Source organism: Asparagus officinalis, unplaced genomic scaffold (genome assembly GCF_001876935.1).
Source record: "Asparagus officinalis unplaced genomic scaffold, Aspof.V1 AsparagusV1_Un769, whole genome shotgun sequence".
Taxonomy (NCBI): domain Eukaryota; kingdom Viridiplantae; phylum Streptophyta; class Magnoliopsida; order Asparagales; family Asparagaceae; genus Asparagus; species Asparagus officinalis.
This window is the reverse complement of record NW_017973028.1, coordinates 29081-48303: the sequence shown is the minus strand read 5'-3', so window position 1 is coordinate 48303 and position 19223 is coordinate 29081. Positions and strand designations below refer to the sequence as shown.

The following is a 19223-nucleotide window of genomic DNA, read 5'->3' as shown; positions in this document are numbered from 1 at the left end:
TCTAGTAAGGCTAATAGGTTTTTGTTCGGAGAAGTCTCATATACTCTTAGTTTACGAGTATATGTGTAATGGATAAGTGGACATTCTACAAAAATGGAGACGACCCTCTCGATTGGCAGACACGAGTCGAAATTATAACTAATGTAGCCAAGGGATTATCCTATCTCCATGAAGACTGCAGGTGGCAGACACGAGTCGAAATTATAACTAATGTAGCCAAGGGATTATCCTATCTCCATGAAGACTGCAGGCAGCGGATTGCTCATCTGGATATCAAGCCACAAAATATACTTTTAGATGAAGGGTTTCATGCAAAGACATCAGACTTCGAGTTATCTAAGCTAATTGAGAGGGACCCAAGGCTACGCATGGACTACCATGAGAGGAACCAAAGGCTATCTAGCTCCTGAATGGTTGACTTCGAAAATTACGGAGAAGGCATATGTCTATAGCTTCGGTGTTGTGGTCATGGAAATTGTTTGTGGAAGAAAGAATTTGGATTATTCTCAACCTGAAGAATGTATCCACTTGATTAGTCTGTTGCGAGAAAATGTTAGACAAAATCGACTCTTAGATATTGTTGATTATCGCAGCAACAATATCAGTTGCATACAGATGAAATTGTTGAGATGATAAAACTTGCAATGTGGTGCTTACAAAATGACAGTGCTAGAAGGCCCTCTATGACAGTAGTATTGAAGGATCTAGAAGGTTTTATCAAGGTGGAAACCGATATTGAGGACAGATTTATTGATCCCACTCCACAAATACCAGAAAATATAGATGACTTGTGTGCTTCAGCTTCACAATCAGCAGCAATTTTATCTGGAGGACGATGAAGGTATCGATTTCAACGTGAGGTAATCATATGTATTTGTCTTGCTCTTTATCTTTCTATAGTCTAGGAAGGTATTTGTTGTATGTTTTTGTTCTGTTGTCCCATATGTAGGTTTCTACTTCGTTACATTGCATTATGCCAAGGCCAAAGAGATTAGTCACTGGATATTCTCTGCACGGGAACGAGGTTGTTAAGACTGCAACATTGTGTTTACAAAGAAATAGTTTGGGTATGACCTCTTATTCTGTTTGAAGAGCTAGCCTCTTTGATTCTCTATGCAATATTTTTATATATAGAGATGACTGTTTGACCTAAGAAATAGTTAGCTGCTGCATGTGTATCTAATATGAAAAGCGTCTTCAGTTTGTTAACAAATATTCTCCAATGATAATATAGTGACTTCCCAAAGTTATCTAAGAAAAAGATATTATTTCAACTATTTATTTTTGCCATCGGTGTCCATAAGCGGAATCAATTTGTCTTAACAAAAATTCATAAATAGGGATTGCTAAAAGGATCACAAGCAATCAGTCAGAGTGGCTCTCATCTTCAAAACCTAACTTTTAGGACTCTTATCTTCAAATCCTAACTTTTAGGACAAGTGACCAAAGCTTTAGCATTCTTCTTCAAATTAAAGTTTCCTTATTGTTTCTTATATTTTGGTTTCAACTTCCTAATCTTACTTTTAACAAGAAAAACTGCTGGGTTAACGAGCCCCCCATATAGTAATAGCCCCAGATCAGAATTTTCAAGGGAGAAGCCTGGAAAAGTATGAGAAAATTAGAAAATCTATCAAAGTTTTTATTGCTTTCTGATATTCTCATATTAGAAAGATTATGACATGAAGAGATGATTAAAGATGCTTGGACTCACAGCCCGGTCGAATGTTAACTGTTCTGGCCTAATTTGAATTCACACAGATTAGTCTATTCCATCTCGACATGGACTAACTTGACTAGCTCATAGTCTCATAATCCCAAACTGTACAAGGATAAGATCATCCATGAAACAAAATATTAACATGTCCAAACAAAGGAAAGGTAGAAGTACTAGAAACATGAACATGATTAACTAATAATAGGAGACAAATAACCTGCCAAAGTAAAAAAATTCTAGCAAAGCAGAATGAATTGGCAATCAACCGATCTAACTGGTAAGTCATTAACTTGAGCAAATGTCTAGGTTGTGATTGGTTTGACGGAAAGAGAGAGAAAGGAAAGTGAAGTATGAAAGAAAGTGGGTTTGTACTGTCTGCTTTGAAAGAAAATAAAAAGGAAAAAAACATAAATTGTACTGTAGAAAAATCGGTATATCTTTTTTCTTTCCCCCTTTCCCTCAGCTGCCCTAGTGAAAATGAGGGAGAGCGAGGGAAACGCCTCGCTCATTGCCTCCTGACCTGACCCTGATCTCTCCCCTTCCTCTCCAAAAATCGAGTCCATCTTCTTTCTCTCTCTCTCTTGCCTCCTCGTTCTCTCCTCTCTCTCTCTCTCTCTCTCTCTCTCTCTCTCTCTCTCTCTCTCTCTCCTGATTTGGTTTAATTTTTATGGCATTAGATATTATAGTTGCAACTAATACAATTGAGACTTTAGCCCTTAATTGACCTATGTTATGATCATAGCTAAGGGGGACTTATTGATTTTAACCTCGCTTTTTTTTTTGGGTATTTGCTTGGTGGTTGTTGATTATTGAGTATCGGACATCACCCCTGTCTTTTGAGAAATTTTTAGTTTACCATGATTTGGTCTTACTTTGGTTGTAAAATAAAATTGCTGGCTTGCATTTTTTTGTATATGGTAGAAATTAACATTGTAGTTAGAAACTGAATGTAGTGTGTTATCTTTAGAGATGCAGGGCTATGAATTTCCTGTGCATAACTTTATGAATTGTTATTAACTAACACAGCCTTTTCTTGTTTGGATGTTAATCCTCATCTAGTTCATTCCCTGCATTTTCTCCTCACATATTGTCAACTTGTTAGTTGTATCTAAATAGCACTATACCGCTTATATTTAAGTGCTCTATTTTCGGTATATGCATTGCTCGAGTAGATGTTTGTTTTGAGTCTATTCTGATAAAACCCTTAATTATGTGTTCATAAGATGCTTGGTTTTATCTTGATCTTTTGCTTTTGAACACAAAACTTTTTTTTTATCTTAATTATGTGTTTGTGTGTCCTAGTGACCTTGACTTTTATACCATTGCTAATTTGATGGACTACCTTCAAAACTAATTTGTGTGGATGCTGAACTATATTGTGTCGGCTTGAAAGATTAATATTAAGGCATTTATATTAAATTGTAGTCTATTTTAATAATCTAAGCATGGTTTCAAATGTTGTACCTACAACATAAAAGATATGTCAGTACCTACAACATGAAAGATATGTCACAATCGTAATTAAGAGCGATGTTTGTGAAATTGATTCAAATGAACGTACATGTTCGTGACGCTTGTATCGTGACAAATGATGCTTCTATTGAGCTTTAGATCAACCTTATGTCTTAGTTTCTTTCCATCAGCTGAATGGATTAAGAGTATCAACTATGAGAATAATTGTGGATATTGTTACAAATTCCAGCCACTACACATTGAAAAGAACCTGAGATAATTCCTAAAACCAGATAAGGTTTAGCTGCATCGGCCCCAATTACAACGAGCTCTCCAGATCCTGGAGCTTTCTGTAAATGATCGAGTGTATAGATGAAATTTTAAGCAGTGAAAGCATATTGAAGACCTTTGGGTGAACAGTGAAAGGTTGATCCCATTCTCCATTGATATCCCAGTTACCAAGTGTGTCAAGGCTAAATATGTCAATCTCTTGTGGGATGTGATTTTCTGCAATTGAATAAATCCTCCCAATATGTTCAAAGACATTTGCATTACTAAGGTACTTGTTTATTTTGCCAAATCTAAGCTGCAATAATACATTAGAATTGAGAACACTAAGATTGCTGAGGTACTTGTACTTATTACTTGAATGTTAAGACTATTTTGTAGGTTTTTGATGTTTATATTGTACTTATTTGAATTTTTTGAATTAATTTCAGGGGATGAAGGTTGCGAGATTGATGTTTTGATGGGCTCACTAAAGTAAAAAATCAAGGACTTTGGCGGATTTCTCTCTCTCTCTCTCTCTGTTTAATATTTTCTATATAAAATTGATTGTAATAGGCTTTATTGGTTAAGATTTTCTATATGAAATTGATTGTAATAGAATTTGTGATTAGAAATGGATTATACTTTTTTTTAGGAATATCATGACATTTACTTTAGAATTGTTTGGGTTCCTTTCATTTACCTTTCTGCAAATATTATGTGTGAGAAATGTTGTTCTCTAATTAGTGGATTTGTGGTTGTGCTTCTGCTTGTTATTATTTACGAACTTGATGTTGTTGACCACTCAAGTTTTTATGTTAGGAATTGCCGATTTTTTTAAAATACATGTTTATTAACTTGTTACTTCCCATGATATGAATGATATTAATTTTTAATAATTACGTTTGAACTGCATCATTTTCTAGACTTTATTTGGCATCATCTTTTTTCACTTGAGGTTATGAATAAGTGGCAAGTCCAAAATCATGTAAGATTATATGCAAATTAGAATCATCATAATTTTGATTCAATTTTCTTGAGTTAAGATTGTGCAAACATATTCGGTAACTTACAAAATTTTGAAAATATGGTAGAATCACAATTTAACTTAATTATATTTTGTAAATTGTTTAAAATCTAAATCCAATTCTAAAAAGTATGAATTAAAATTATGTTGTGATAATTTTCTTCCTCTTTTTCTCAGAAAATAACCAAATAAGAGAAAATAATTTTCTTATGAATTTTCTTCTAACTTTCATTACAATATTCTTTCTAACCAAACAATAAAAAGAATATCATTTTTTTTCTTTTTTTTTTAATTTCTCTTTCCTTCTCTTTTCTCTCCCTTTCTCAAAAAAACAAACATAGCCTTGGTCTGAGTAGTTTGGTAAGCTTAGAACCTTTTAACGTTTTTTCTCTGATAATCTAGGAAAAACTATTGCTTAGGTCTTCAGAGTATGGTTTTGAAAAAGAGAACCGAATTTGGAAGGGAGTCAGCCTGTACTCCAACAAACTTGAATTTCTATTACAGGGTGAGCCTCTACAAGAAACCTATATTTCTAGTCAAGGTACATACATTTTGATTACAATAACATACATTTTGATTACAATAACTACGACAGCGTTGCATCCTAAATAAATTCTCTCAAAAAAAAAACCCATTCTCAGAATAACATCTACTAGATTCATAAACACCCTACTCCAGCTATGTCGTATAAGTCCATGACGATAACAAAATTTAGTGATAATAATAAACTAAGGAAATTCAGTTGACTCAAGTTGGCCGCCAAAAATTCATGCAGGGAGTCCCGCTAAAGTAGCCGAGAATAGTTTCCACAAAACTTCCGTCGAACTTTCCAATATTTGTACGCTATAATCGCCTCAAATTAAGCAATCTAAAATCTCTTCAACCTCAAGCTTAGCTCTCTCCTTCAGAACACTATTTATCACCAGCCCCCATCCATCAAAAACCCCTCTCCCCCCTTTCGACAAACGGCAAAAAACCTCAACCATCACGTCCCACTCCCTATCCCCACAAAACCCCTCGACAAACTTCCTCATGCTCCCCTCCCCAGGCTCATACCCATTGAACACCATCTCGTCCAAAACGAACCTCGCCTGTTTAAATTCCTTTGCAGCGCACAACCCCTCAAAAATCATTTTGTAACTCAGCACATCGGGCCTACACTCTCTCATCGGTGAAAAGCGCGCGAATTAGGGTGGAGTAAACTGCAGAATCTAATCCCGAGATCTCTCTCCTCAGGCTGAGAGCTTCTTCGAGCTTGCCACTCTTGCAGAGGGCTTTGATTAGAGCGGCGTACACGAAGGCGTTAGGTTCTATATTGTACAGCCTCGGCATCTCCTCTTTGAGCTTGAAGGCCTCGTCGAGCTTCGAGTTGTTGCAGAGCGCGGAAATCAGGGTTCCAAATGTGACGATGCTCGGCTCAATCCCCCTCTCCAGCATTTCATCGAACAGGTTCAGCGCACAGTCGATCGATTTGGCTGATCGAATGAGGATGTTATAAGTGCAAGCATCTGGCTTCAGATTGAGTTCGTCGAGATCTCGGCTGAGCTCAGCCATCCTCTTGCGATCTCCGCTCTCGAGAAGAGCGCTGAGCAGAGAGTTGAAGGATCGGATCGATCGCCGGCATCGGAAAGAAGGTATCTGATCCGTAGAAAGAGATGACGTGGCAGAAGAGGGCTTCTTTAGGGGAGAACCTCGTCTCTTGGCTCATCTGGGAGAGGACTTGCTCCATTTCTTCGAATTTCTTGGCTCGGCCGAGCTTGCAGATGATGAGATCGTAGGAACTCGCGCTGTAGCGGTAGGGCTTAGAGCTAGGGCCACAGTTAGGGTTAGGGTTTTTGAAGAGTTCGAGGGCGCGATTAGGGTTTTTCTCGACTCGGAGAAGGGAGGTGAGTCGAAATGGTGAGATTAGGGTCTTGGCTCCTGCTTTCGCCATCGATGAGGCGACGGAGCGCGGGAAGGGGTGAGGAGGTGGTTCGAGAAGGAGGGTTCGCGTCTGGTGTTACTGCGGAACAGTTTCCTTAAACGGTGGCTGCTCAGCCTGCTCCTAAATGATGAGCGATCAGTTTATGTAACTGCTCATGTTTCATTTCAAAACATTTAATTAAATTTGTGTAACTATGACTACACACGTTTTTGTTAACTAGTATAGTGCATGTGCGTTGCACATGGGCATAATTATTATTTGTTCATATAAATAAATTTCAATTAATTATTCAATTAATGAGAGTCTCTTACATAAAATATATAGAATAAATAAGTTTTAGTGTCGATTGCGCGTTCATTTGAAGTCATATAAATCAACTTGTATTTTCACAAAGAATCTCATATTGGTACAAAATAAGAGGTTTATGTTTTCTTGAAATATTAGTCTAGAATTTAATGTTTGGTCTCATAGAATAGAGCATATTAAAATTATATAGATTAAAGTCTACTAAAGTCAAGGTTAGATTTCATCGAGATAATAATAAATTTTAATTAGAATATCTGTACACCATTTCCTAGATTCTGTCTCTAGTAACCACTTATAATTTGAAAAACTCCTAGATAAATAATATCATTACAATAATAAAAATATTATATATAATATAAACTACTCTCTATATTTTAAGAAATTTTTCCTTTTCTTCTAACAAAAGAGATTCTAAACAAAGAAATATAAACTTTTTTTTAAATTTAATATAGCTAATATTCTTTATGAAAATATGTGTATAATATCATACACAACGTGATTCCCTAACATAAAACCCTATACTTGATCTTTTGTTGTAATGTTAATTTTGAAAATAAATTAATGAGATAATACAACGTGATTCCCTAACAATAAAAACTTGAATTGCACAAACATCATTCACTGTAAAATTAACCATATGCTAGCCCTTTGATAATTGTTATATCTTTTAAAACTCCATAATTTTTTAAAGAATAAAATAGAACTTCATACTGCTAAGCTAGATTTATAGACGATACACATGAATTTAATTCACAAAAATCACTCAGCATAAATCTAGTAGAACGATGTAGTTTATCTATTGAAACAAATAAATAATAATGAGAAAAATATAAAAGAGGTTCGTGCAAATTACCATAAGGAGGAAAAACATTTTCTAACCTTCAATTTTCTTGTGAAGGAGACTAAAGAACTCCAGAATCCATTTGCAATTGAAGGAATCTAAGATTTTTAAACTTTCCACATGAGAACCACCTACAAAACAAAAGAAAAAATAACAAAGCATTAATTAATCTTGATACCATATCAGGGTCGGAATGAGAATAAAATTTGGATCGCTAAATGCTCATGGCTAGAATGGGAAGAAAAACAAACTAATCTAATAAACATTATTGCATGAGAAGCCCCTTGATCTTTTATGAGCAATTCTTCCCCCTTCCTTGTACTAATCCAATCATAAGTCAAATCCTCAAGGTGTCTTATCATCTGTGTCGAAGACCATAAGGGAATGATGAATGTCTCATCAAGATGAAGTTCATAGTTTGATTTTAAAAGGAGACTATCTTCAAGACGTGAATATACTAAAGTTTGCCTACCCACTTGGCTTTCCCCATATTCGAAGCCCAACAACTTGTTCTCTGAATACTCACTAAACCACATAAAAGCAAAGCTACTCTAGCATATTAATAGAAAACTATACTTGTTCTCTGAATACTCACTAAACCACATAAAAGCAAAGCTACTCTAGCATATTAATAGAAAACTATAAAGATTATTTATTAATTATAACATATATATTGCATGGAAGTTACAAAGTTGCTTGCCTGTTAGCTGAATATAATAACATGACCGCATAAAAGACATAGCTATTCTAACATATTAATAGCTAATTATAAAGATCATTTATATGTGCATGTAAGTTACAAGATTCATATAAGTTACAACTATTTTAGAAAACATGACCCACTTTTAAGGAAGCATAAATCTCTATATAAAGATTCATATAAAAATTTCTTACTTAGCAAATAATTTGTTCTAATTTGTTTTTCAAATGCTAGTTTATTGACTCAAGATTTATAATTAATTAGTTTTTATCATAATTTGTATTTAAAAGAAACTATGTACCGAGTGTGAGGAGTGAACGTTGTTCGGTGAGCGTTGAAAACCGACACTGTGAGGTGTAAACGTTATTCGGGTGAACGTAGAAAACCCGGTTGTGATAGTGGATTTCTCCCTGGGAGTGGGGAGCGGAGACGTAGGACAGAAGGTCCGAACTCCGTGATCATTTGAGTGTGTTTGAGTTTGTCATTGGCGCATTTGTTTTTGCATTTATCTTATATCGCCAATTGTGCATTGTCTCATTATTCATATCATCCTCTATCTTGTTTCATTTTGTTTACTCTTGAATTAGTTTATATATCCTTGCATATATATTTCATCATATAGGATACAATTGTATATAGACCCTCAATTGAATTAACTATTGCTAGATACATGGGCATAATATCCTTGAATTATATAAACTATTGCTCTAAGATTCACATATAGGATACAATTGTATATAGACCCTCAATTGAATTAACTATTGCTAGATATATGGGCATAATTTATTTATTGAAATTTACATATATAGACCCTCAATTGTATCTAGCCATAGTCTACAGTCGCTTCGATCAATAAAACATTGCAAAATGTTATCCAGATAAGAGCAACTATTTTTTTTTTCTCTAACTATTTTTTTTGAGAAAAAAAAATAGTTGCTCTTATCTGGATAACTAGATCATGTATCGAGTATAACAAGATTCTTGTACATAGTTTCTTTTATGAATATATATAATTGAATAGTCTTGGACCCAAGTTACACTGTCCCTGTTTTAAAAAATTGTTGATCTTAAAGAGCAAAATTGACCTGTAAGTTGCCGCGGCATTTATGTGAACAACCTAAAAAATAATGGTTAAGCATTTTGCTTAGAGAATTTTTTTTAATTTGTTAATAAAAATATATTTGGAAGATATAATATAGATAGTTACTTATTTTTAAATAAATTGCTCAACTCATTGTAGTTATTATTAGGTCTCACAATTTTCAAAATCTTTTTCAAATTAACGACTCAGGTTATTACTTTTACTCTTTATTAGAGGGACTCATTTCTATATAATAGTATAGTGCACGTGCGTTGCACGTGGTATATGGCTATATCAAAATAACTAAAAGAATAATATATAGATATTGAATGAACGTACTAATAATATAATGTATTTATGTTTTTCTCTAGTGTAATATTCTTCTTAAAAAATTATCATTTTAATAAATATCTTGAGTATCATACTAATATTTTATTCGTGCATTCAAACTTGTTCGTGGATTCGAAGATTGTCCGTTGTGGATTCCGAGGTTACTACTTCCCCGCTGCGTCAATATGTATGAGTAATAAATTAAATATATGATAAATAATTATAATATAATTATATAATATTATGATATTGTAAGGAATTAAACTAAATTATAATATTGAATTATATTAAATCATTAATTATGATAAGTAATTATATTAATACCTGTAATATTTATATGATGTATTTCATCATTTATAAAAAATGGATTAGATAAGAAATTTTTTATAACAATAATAGATCTTACAAAGCGACAAATAATTCCATTAAGGAACCTAATGTCAATGTAGTGATTTGAAGGGTTAATTTCTAATTAACCTAAAGAGTATAGGACTTAATAACAATTTTTATTATTTGAGGTATACATTTCAAAATGTGAAAGATTTAAAGGACTCATATTCGAAAAATAAACACAGAAGGTGGCATGATTCGAACCCATGACTTGAGGAACAATTTTTATTATTTGAGGTGTAAATTTCAAAATATGAAAGATGTAAAGGACTCATATTCGAAAAATAAACACAGAAGGTGACAGGATTCAAAGTTTCAAACCCATGACTTGAGGATCAATAGGCTAGTGTCATACCAAAGTTTGTGCTCATTTAGTTCCAGTAATTATGTATATAAATTTTATACCGCAGCTATGACAAGACTTTCCATAGTGATAACGGTTTTTCTATAGAGTGCCCTTGGGCACTCTATAAGAGAGGAGAGAGATAGAGAGAAATGAATGAAGAGAGGATCCCAATGCAAATCAGGGGGCCCCCCTCCTCATTCATTTCTCTCTATCTCTCTCCTCTCTTATAGAGTGCCCAAGGCATACCATATGGTATATATATTTGTTCCAACTTTCTTTACAATAAAGAATCTCGATATCAATCTCCTACTCTTAATGTTGCAACCGTTCCTCCCAATAGATGAAAGCTTAAATTCCAACATCATCGATCCAACCTAATACACGATATAGACCGGTTCAATGCGCATCTTAGGTCACCCATTTTATTACTGAACTTGCCTGCATAGGTTTCTTGACATGTGTTGGCACTATTGAGTTAGTTCTTGAGGTCGTACACGGCTCTGTCTTGGTCATTGAGCTGATAGTTTCAAACATGGTCGATGACATCTTTGAGGTCCCGGACTGCATAATCGAAGACGACGTTCCTCGGTGGCGGCATAGAGGATGGTTGATCGGTTGATGGCATCTCTAATGTGGGCGTGGGTGACCTTTAAGAGATCTTGGTTAGGGGTTTTAACGTTAGTGTTGTTGGCTTTGTCTTTAGGCTGAACATATAAAGGAAAGAAGGATGAGTTGTTACTGATAACAGAAGCCTAAAGGTTGGGGGATTAGTATCTAACTAATGGAGTTATAATGGTGATTTAATGGTAACTCTTAATGGATTAATAGGATTGATTAATGGATGGTTGTTTAATGTTGACGTTAGAGAATTTAAATGGTTATAGGTAATGAATTATAATCACCACTTATGAAACAATTCATTATAGTTGTAATGAAAGCACCTAATAATAAGTTGAAATCTTTGACGGCTAATCCTCAACTCCTCTCGTGTTTATAAAATTAAATTAAATTTTTTAAAAATATTTTTCCTTATTAAAAAATTTATATGTTTTTATAGTTGACGTATCATTTTTTTGGATTGGCATTTTTAAAAATATATAGTGAATGACGGTTTTTATAAAATTGCACGTGCATTGCAAGCTCTAGTACATGTTAAAAAATATATAATGAATGGTTTGATGACATTAATATTGGATTAGTGGAGGGGTTACAAAAAATAGAAGTTAAATATTAGTGGACAATTAATAGGAGAGTTATGACATTATTAAGAATGCATGCATATATATGTATGTGGTTATGGTTATATGTATGTGTTTTATGGATTTTATGTATGTATGTATGTGTTTTAAAGGGTATTTTCGGGAGAAATGTTTTAACATACCAAACCACTTTTAGAATAGTATTAGATTAGATTTAATTTAATAGGAGAGTTATGACATTATTAAGAATGTATGGATATATATGTGTTTATATGTATGCATGTATGTGTTTTATGGATGTATGTATGTGTTTTGAAGGGTATTTTCGGGAGAAATGTTTTAACATACCAACACATTTTTATAATAGTATTAGATTTATGCTAAATTCCTATTGGTCCTACTCACATTGATGGAGTGTGAGTGATTTTATTATTTAAAGGCTTGGTCCTCTCTCTACCCATTATGTGAAATATTTTCTCTCCATCAAGAAAATTTCGGAAAAGTTCAAGAAGGTTAAGGGAGAGAAACTCAAGTCTACAAGATTGTTCATCTTGTAATCAAATCATGGATCAATGTATGTTTTCTTAATTAATTGTTTATTGTGAAAATCATTTGTTCTAAGATATTGGTATAATGATAATAAATCAATATTAAAGTTTTTGTTTGATTTGCCTCAATTAAGAATTATGTTTACAATGTTACCGAGTGAAGACCGTAAGTATCTCGCTCAATCATGCAGCGTAGGCATTGGTCTCAATCCAAAATTCGGTTGACTGACCTAGTAATCGTTCCAATTTGGCTGCCCAGACTGTCGGTGTGATGAAAATAGTAACCTCCCTCCTCAGCCACACCCTTAGAAGCCCCCCAGTGCATTTCCTCCGGTTAATAATAATAATAATGAAGAAGAAGAAGAAGAAAATTCCGTTGACTGACCTCTCTCCTCAGCCACACCCTTATAGTCTTTTGACTTGGTTGATGAGAAATTGGGTGAAGAATTTAAGATGCAGGCGAACAAAATTCGTCCTTCATTGGTCTCGCCCACGACTATTTTATATGTTTGGAAACAGCCCCTCGTCCTCCATGGGTAGTTGCTTCACAAGGGAGAGGGCGTGATCGAGGAGACAGATTAACCTGGAAGCTTGTGGCTGCCGTCGTGGCACTGGCGATCGAGGGTGACAGCAGAGCGGCTTTTGTCGGACCGTCTCTTCTTCCCGCCATCATGCTGATGCGGTACCGCCTGATCTTGTGCTCTGCCCTCGTCTCGCTCCACGCCTTCCCCGGAGGTGCTCTTAATGCCACCACCCTGCGCCCGCCTGCGGTGTGGACAAACAATGATTCCAGCCTCAATCGTTCAAGCAGTCCTGGCTCCCTCGTCCGGGTCGTACTCTCCCTACCCATATCAGACATCCCTCATGATTACCTGGGCTCAGGCGGTCCGCCTGCGGTCGCCTGCGGCTTCTTCTGCAATCAGACTGACAAGCTCCGTTGCGACTCCTTCGTCTTTGCAGCCATCTTTCTTCATTCGTATTCAGTAAACGTCTCCTTTAGCGGCCCGCTAACAGAGTTCGCCCGGTGGGCGAGAACGCCACCCTCCATTTCTCCCAGGACGTCGGATTGTCCCTCAGAGACGCGGATGGTACTCTGGTCTGGTCCTCTAACACTGCAGGCAAGTCAGTAGTGGGGATGAGGTTGAGCAAGGAGGGAAGGCTGGAGCTGTTCGACGGCAGTAATGCGTCAACCTGGGATTCTTTTGATTACCCGACCGACTCATGGCTTCCTGGTCAGACTCTGAAGGAGGGGCAGAGGCTGACTGCAAATGTTTCGGCTACGGATTGGAATCGAGGTCAGTTTTATCTTAGTGTTGTTAGTGGAGGGTTGGAAGCTTATGTAGATTCGTATCCTCCTCAACTTTACTATCAACACAAGAATAGTTCGTGGAGTGCGCCTACTCACATAACCTTCACCGACGGAAGCCTCATCATGTCCTCAGATTCTACGGACATCAACGGAAGCCTCATCGACTTAATCGTGACCACGGGAGTATCGTCATTGCAGTTCATCAGATTAGATTCTGATGGGCATCTAAGGCATTACGGGTGGGACACAGATGGGTGGGCGTCGTTTGATGTCTTCTTAAAATCTGACCCTCGGTTCGGATCCTCTCAGCGAGACGATTGCACCTACCCAACTGTTTGTGGAGAGTATGGCTTATGCTCTAATGGCGACTGCACCTGTCCAAATTTCACCTATTTTAGGCAACTGGATGAAAGGCGCGTCAATCTTGGTTGCTATCCTGTTACTCCTTTATCATGTCAGTCCACTAATAATCATCAGTTGCTACCTCTAGCTAATGTTTCCTACTTCATTTACAACGATTTGACTGCTGGAAGTTTTACAAGCACGGATGAGCAGCAATGCAAGCAGGGCTGTCTGAGAAATTGTTCATGTAAAGCTGTGTTTTTTAAGTTTACAAATGATAGTTCAAATGGTTCCTGCTATCTGCCATCACGGCTTTATTCATTGTCCTACAACGATCCTCAAATCAGCGGGTACAATTCATCAGCTTATATCAAGGTGCAAATTCAAAAGAAGGTGCAAATTCCAAATAAAAGAACAGGGTTCGAGGAGCAAATTCAAAAGAAAAGAACAAGGTTGGCGATCATATTGGGAGTCACGCTTGCAGGTTTATTTGCTGCAGCTATTGTAATAGGCTGCATAGTCTTAACAATCAAGAGAAAAATAACTTCAGAGGCAGAGAAGGAAGATAACTTTGAATTGACATCATATCTACCAACAATATTTTCTTTTGAGGATCTGAAAGCGGCTACTGAAAACTTCAGCCGAGAGCTTGGAAAAGGTGGATTTGGGTCTGTTTTTGAAGGGACACTGGGTGGCCAGAGAGTTGCGGTGAAGAGATTGGAGGGTGTAGGCCAAGGGGCAAAAGAGTTCTTGGCTGAGGTCAAGACCATTGGAAATGTTCACCACATCAATCTGGTAAGGCTAATAGGTTTCTGTTCAGAGAAGTCTCATAGACTCTTAGTTTATGAGTATATGTTCAATGGATCATTGGATAAGTGGATATTCTACAAAAATGGAGACGACCCTCTCGACTGGCAGACACGAGTCGAAATTATAACCGATGTTGCCAAGGGATTGTCCTATCTCCATGAAGACTGCAGGCAGCGAATTGCTCATCTAGATATCAAGCCACAAAATATACTCTTAGATGAAGGGTTTCATGCAAAGATATCAGACTTTGGGTTATCTAAGCTAATTGAGAGGGACCAGAGCCACGCATGGACTACCATGAGAGGAACCAGAGGCTATCTAGCTCCTGAATGGTTGACTTCAAAAATTACGGAGAAGGCAGATGTCTATAGCTTCGGTGTTGTGGTCATGGAAATTGTTTGTGGAAGAAAGAATTTGGATTATTCTCAGCCTGAAGAATGTATCCACTTGATCAGTCTGTTGCGAGAAAAGGTTAGACAAAACCGACTCTTAGATATCGTTGATTATCGCAACAACAATATGCAATTGCATACATATGAAATTGTTGAGATGATAAGACTTGCAATGTGGTGCTTGCAAAATGACAGCGCTAGAAGGCCCTCTATGACAGTAGTATTGAAGGTTCTAGAAGGTTCCATCAAGGTGGAAACCGATATTGAGGACAGATTTACTGATCCCACTCCACAAATAGCAGAAAATATAGATGGCTTGTGTGCTTCAGCTTCACAATCAGCATCAATTTTATCTGGAGGACGATGAATATATCGATTTAAACGTAAGGTAATCATATGTATTTGTCTCGCTCTTTATCTTTCTGTAGTCTAGGAAGGTATTTGTTGTATACTTTTGTTCTGTTGTCCCGTATGTATGTTTCGACCTCGTTACACTGCATTATACCAAGGCCAAAGAGATTGGTCATTGGATATTATTCTCTGTACGGGAATGAGGTTGTTTAGACTGCAACATTGTGTTTACAAAGAAATAGTTTTGGTATGACCTCTTTTTTTTTTGAAGAGGTAGACTCTCTTTAATTCTCTATGCAATATTTTGTTATATAGTAATGACTGTTTGACCTAAGAAATAGTTGGCTGCTGTGTGTGTATCTAATATGAAAAGTGTCTTCAGTTTGTTACCAAAAATTCTCCAACGATAATATAGTGATTTCCAAAAGTTATCTAAGAAAAAGATATTATTTCAACTACTTATTTTTGCCATTGGTGTCAATAATCAATTTCTCTTAACCAAAATTCATAAATAGGGATTGCTAAAATGATCACAAGCAATCAGAGTGGCTCTCATCTTCAAATCCTAACTTTTAGGACAAGCGACCAAAGCTTTAGCATTCTTCAAATTAAAGTTTCCTTCTTCAAATCCTAACTTTTAGGACAAGTGGACCAAAGCTTTAGCATTTTTCTTCAAATTAAAGTTTCCTTGTTGTTTTTTATATTTTGGTTTCAACTTCCTAATCTTACTTTTTAATAAGAAAATTGTTGGGTTAACGAGCTTCCCAGATAGTATCAGCATCAAATCAGAATTTTGAAGGGAGAAGCTTGGAAAAGTATGAGATAATCAGAAAAACATATCAAAGTTTCTATAACTTTCTCATATTAGAACGACTGTTACATGAAGATATGATTAAAGATGCTTGGACTCATAGCCCGGTCGAAGGGTAACTGTTTTGACCCAATTTGAGTTCAAACAGACCAGTCTAATCCATCTCGACATGAACTAACTTGACTAGCTCACAATCTCATAATCCCATTGTACAGGGATAAGATCCTATAGCTTGTAAAACAAAGTATTAACATGTCCAAACAAAGGACTGATACAGCTACTAGAAACATGAGCATGATCAATTAATAGTAGGAGACAAATGACCTGCCAAAGTATAAAATTCCTGCAAATCAGAATGAATTGGCTATCAACTCAAACGAGTAAGTGATTAACTTGCGCAGACACTTAGTCTGAGTAGTTTGGTAAGCTTAGAACCTTTTAACGTTTTTTCTCTGATAATCTAGGAAATACTATTGCTTAGATCTTCAGAGTACGGTTTTGAAAAAGAGAACCGAATTTGGAAGAGAGTGAGCCTGTACTCCAACAAACTTGAATTTCTATTACAGAGTGAGCCTCCACAAGAAACCTATATTTCTAGTCTAGGTACATACATTTTGATTACAATAACTACGACAGCGTTGCATCCCAAATAAATTCTCTCCAAAAAAAAACCACATTCTTAGAATAACATCTAAAAGATTCGTAAACACCCTACTCCAGCTATGTCGTATAAGTCCATGACGATGACGAAATTTAGTGATAATAATAAAATAAGGAAATTCAGTTGACTCCAAGTTGGCCGCCAAAAATTCATGCAGGGAGTCCCGCTAAAGTAGCCGAGAATAGTTTCCACAAAACTTCCGTTGAACTTTCCAATATTTGTACGCTATAATCGCCTCAAATTAAGCAATCTAAAATCTCTTCAACCTCAAGCTTAGCTCTCTCCTTCAGAACACTATTTATCACCAGCCCCCATCCATCAAAAACCCCTCTCCCCCCTTTCGACAAACGGCAAAAAACCTCAACCATCACGTCCCACTCCCTATCTCCACAAAACCCCTCGACAAACTTCCTCATGCTCCCCTCCCCGGGCTCATACCCATTGAACACCATCTCGTCCAAAACGAACCTCGCCTGTTTAAATTCCTTCGCAGCGCACAACCCCTCAAAAATCATTTTGTAACTCAGCACATCGGGCCTACACTCTCCACTCGGCATTGCCAACACGCTCGACAGCATCCGCAGCTCTCGCTTACAGAATCCGCGAATAACGGTGTTAAGCTACAAATCAGGTAATCCCCTCCTTCTCATCTCGTCTCATTGCCCCCAACGGGCAGCATCAAGATCCCGATCATCGCAAAACGCCGCGATCATCGCGTTATAGGTTACAGACAGTCAGGTTCACACAGCCTTCTGTCATCTACTCCAAAGTTCAACAACCTCCTCCTTTTCGCCCCTGTGGAAAGCGCGCGAAATTAGGGTGGAGTAAACTCAGAATCAATCCCGGAATCTCGCTCGCTCAGGCTGAAGAGCTTCTTCGAGCTTGCCCACTCGTTGCAGAGGGTTGATAGAGCGGCGGACACGAAGGCGTAGGTTGATGCTGTACAGGCTCGCTGTGCCTCTTGAGCTGAAGGCCCGTCGAGCTTCGAGTTCGTTGGCGAGAGCGGGAAGATCAGGGAAATGTGACGATGCTACGGCTCATACCCTCTCCAGCATTCATCGAACAGGTGCAGCGCAGAGTCGACTGAGTGGCTGATCGAATGAGGAGTTATACGTGGCAAGCATCTGGCTTCAAGATTGATTCGTCCGAGATTGGGATCTCAGAAGTCCTCTTGCGACTTCCCGCTCGTCGAGACAGAAGCGCTGAGGCAAGAGTGAAGGATCGGATCGATCGCCGGCATCGGAAGGGCGGGTACTTGATCGAAGGCTTTGAACGGCGGGCGCGAGCAGCGCCGGCCGTAGAAAGAGATGACGTGGCAGAAGAGGGCTTCTTTAGGGGAGAACCTCGTCTCTTGGCTCATCTGGGAGAGGACTTGCTCCATTTCTTCGAATTTCTTGGCTCGGCCGAGCTTGCAGATGATGAGATCGTAGGAACTCGCGCTGTAGCGGTAGGGCTTAGAGCTAGGGCCACAGTTAGGGTTAGGGTTTTTGAAGAGTTCGAGGGCGCGATTAGGGTTTTTCTCGACTCGGAGAAGGGAGGTGAGTCGAAATGGTGAGATTAGGGTCTTGGCTCCTGCTTTCGCCATCGATGAGGCGACGGAGCGCGGGAAGGGGTGAGGTGGTTTGAGAAGGAGGGTTCGCGTCTGGTGTTACTGCGGAACAGTTTCCTTAAACGGTGGCTGCTCCTAAATGATGAGCGATCAGTTTACCATCTCTTTGGCTTTCCTTTCTGGGTTCTCGTTATATTAAGGCTTGGTGCAGGGATACCGGACAGCGAGAAGGTACGTATGAGCTTGGGTGGTCTATAAATTTCCGAAGAAATTTAGCATAATATCTTTAGTTTTCTCTTTTTGTTGGGGGATGATGGAGAGCTGCTGCTGTCCTGTGAAGTTCTCTGCTCTTCACAGTGCGCAGGTAAAATTCCTTTCTTTTTTCACTATTTTTTTTCATGGGTTTGTTGTGTAGATGGTTCTGTATTTGTATAGAAATCTCAAAAACAAGATAGGGTAATACAATTTTTAAAGACCTTTAAAACCTTATAAAGGTTAAAAATTGTTTACCTAGATAATCTAAAATTCTGAAAATTTTAGTTCGTTCAGTGGACACAAATTACCATTTAGGGCCTGTTTGGATTTGTAGGGGGTGAAGGGAAGCTAAGAGAAAATGAGTGAAGGGAAGGGAAGGGAGTTCCCTTTCCCTTGGTTACACCCCAATTTGGGGGTAACAATTTTTATACTATTAGGGGGTGAACCAAGGGGAACTAGGGTGAATTAACTTCACCTCCTAAGTATTCCCAAACAAGGTGAATGGAGGTGAATGGTTCCCCTAACTTCCCTTCACCCTCATTCCCCTCAATTCAAACACCCCTGATCTTAGGGTGTACTTATGGTTTGAGGGTTAAGTACAGAAAACACCCCTATCTT

General features: G+C 37.5%; 3 protein-coding genes and 1 pseudogene across 3 annotated transcripts in view; 3 read left to right on the top strand and 1 right to left on the bottom strand.

The window, feature by feature from the left end:
- The first annotated feature begins 68 nt into the window (after nt 1-68).
- Nucleotides 69-4087, top strand: LOC109828150 (annotated as a pseudogene).
- A 1540-nt stretch (nt 4088-5627) lies between these two features.
- LOC109828148 (putative pentatricopeptide repeat-containing protein At1g53330) lies at nt 5628-6098 on the bottom strand (the record flags this gene model as incomplete). The annotated part of the gene is made up of 1 exon (XM_020395180.1): nt 5628-6098. A coding segment is annotated over exon 1 (387 nt), but the record flags the coding sequence as incomplete, so codon positions are not given.
- Nucleotides 6099-12141: 6043 nt separating this feature from the next.
- Nucleotides 12142-15549, top strand: LOC109828147 (G-type lectin S-receptor-like serine/threonine-protein kinase SD2-5). Its single transcript, XM_020395179.1, has 3 exons — nt 12142-12151; nt 12645-13021; nt 13126-15549. The coding sequence occupies exons 1-3, from the start codon at nt 12142-12144 to the stop codon at nt 15343-15345; spliced, it is 2607 nt and encodes an 868-aa protein (XP_020250768.1). The 3' UTR covers nt 15346-15549.
- Nucleotides 15550-18625: 3076 nt separating this feature from the next.
- LOC109828146 overlaps nt 18626-19223 on the top strand; it is a 13363-nt gene continuing 12765 nt past the window's right edge. Inside the window, exon 1 of the mRNA XM_020395178.1 lies at nt 18626-18714. Within this exon, the coding sequence (XP_020250767.1) occupies nt 18661-18714 (54 nt within the window). The 5' untranslated portion in view covers nt 18626-18660. The remainder of the gene's footprint in view (nt 18715-19223) is intronic.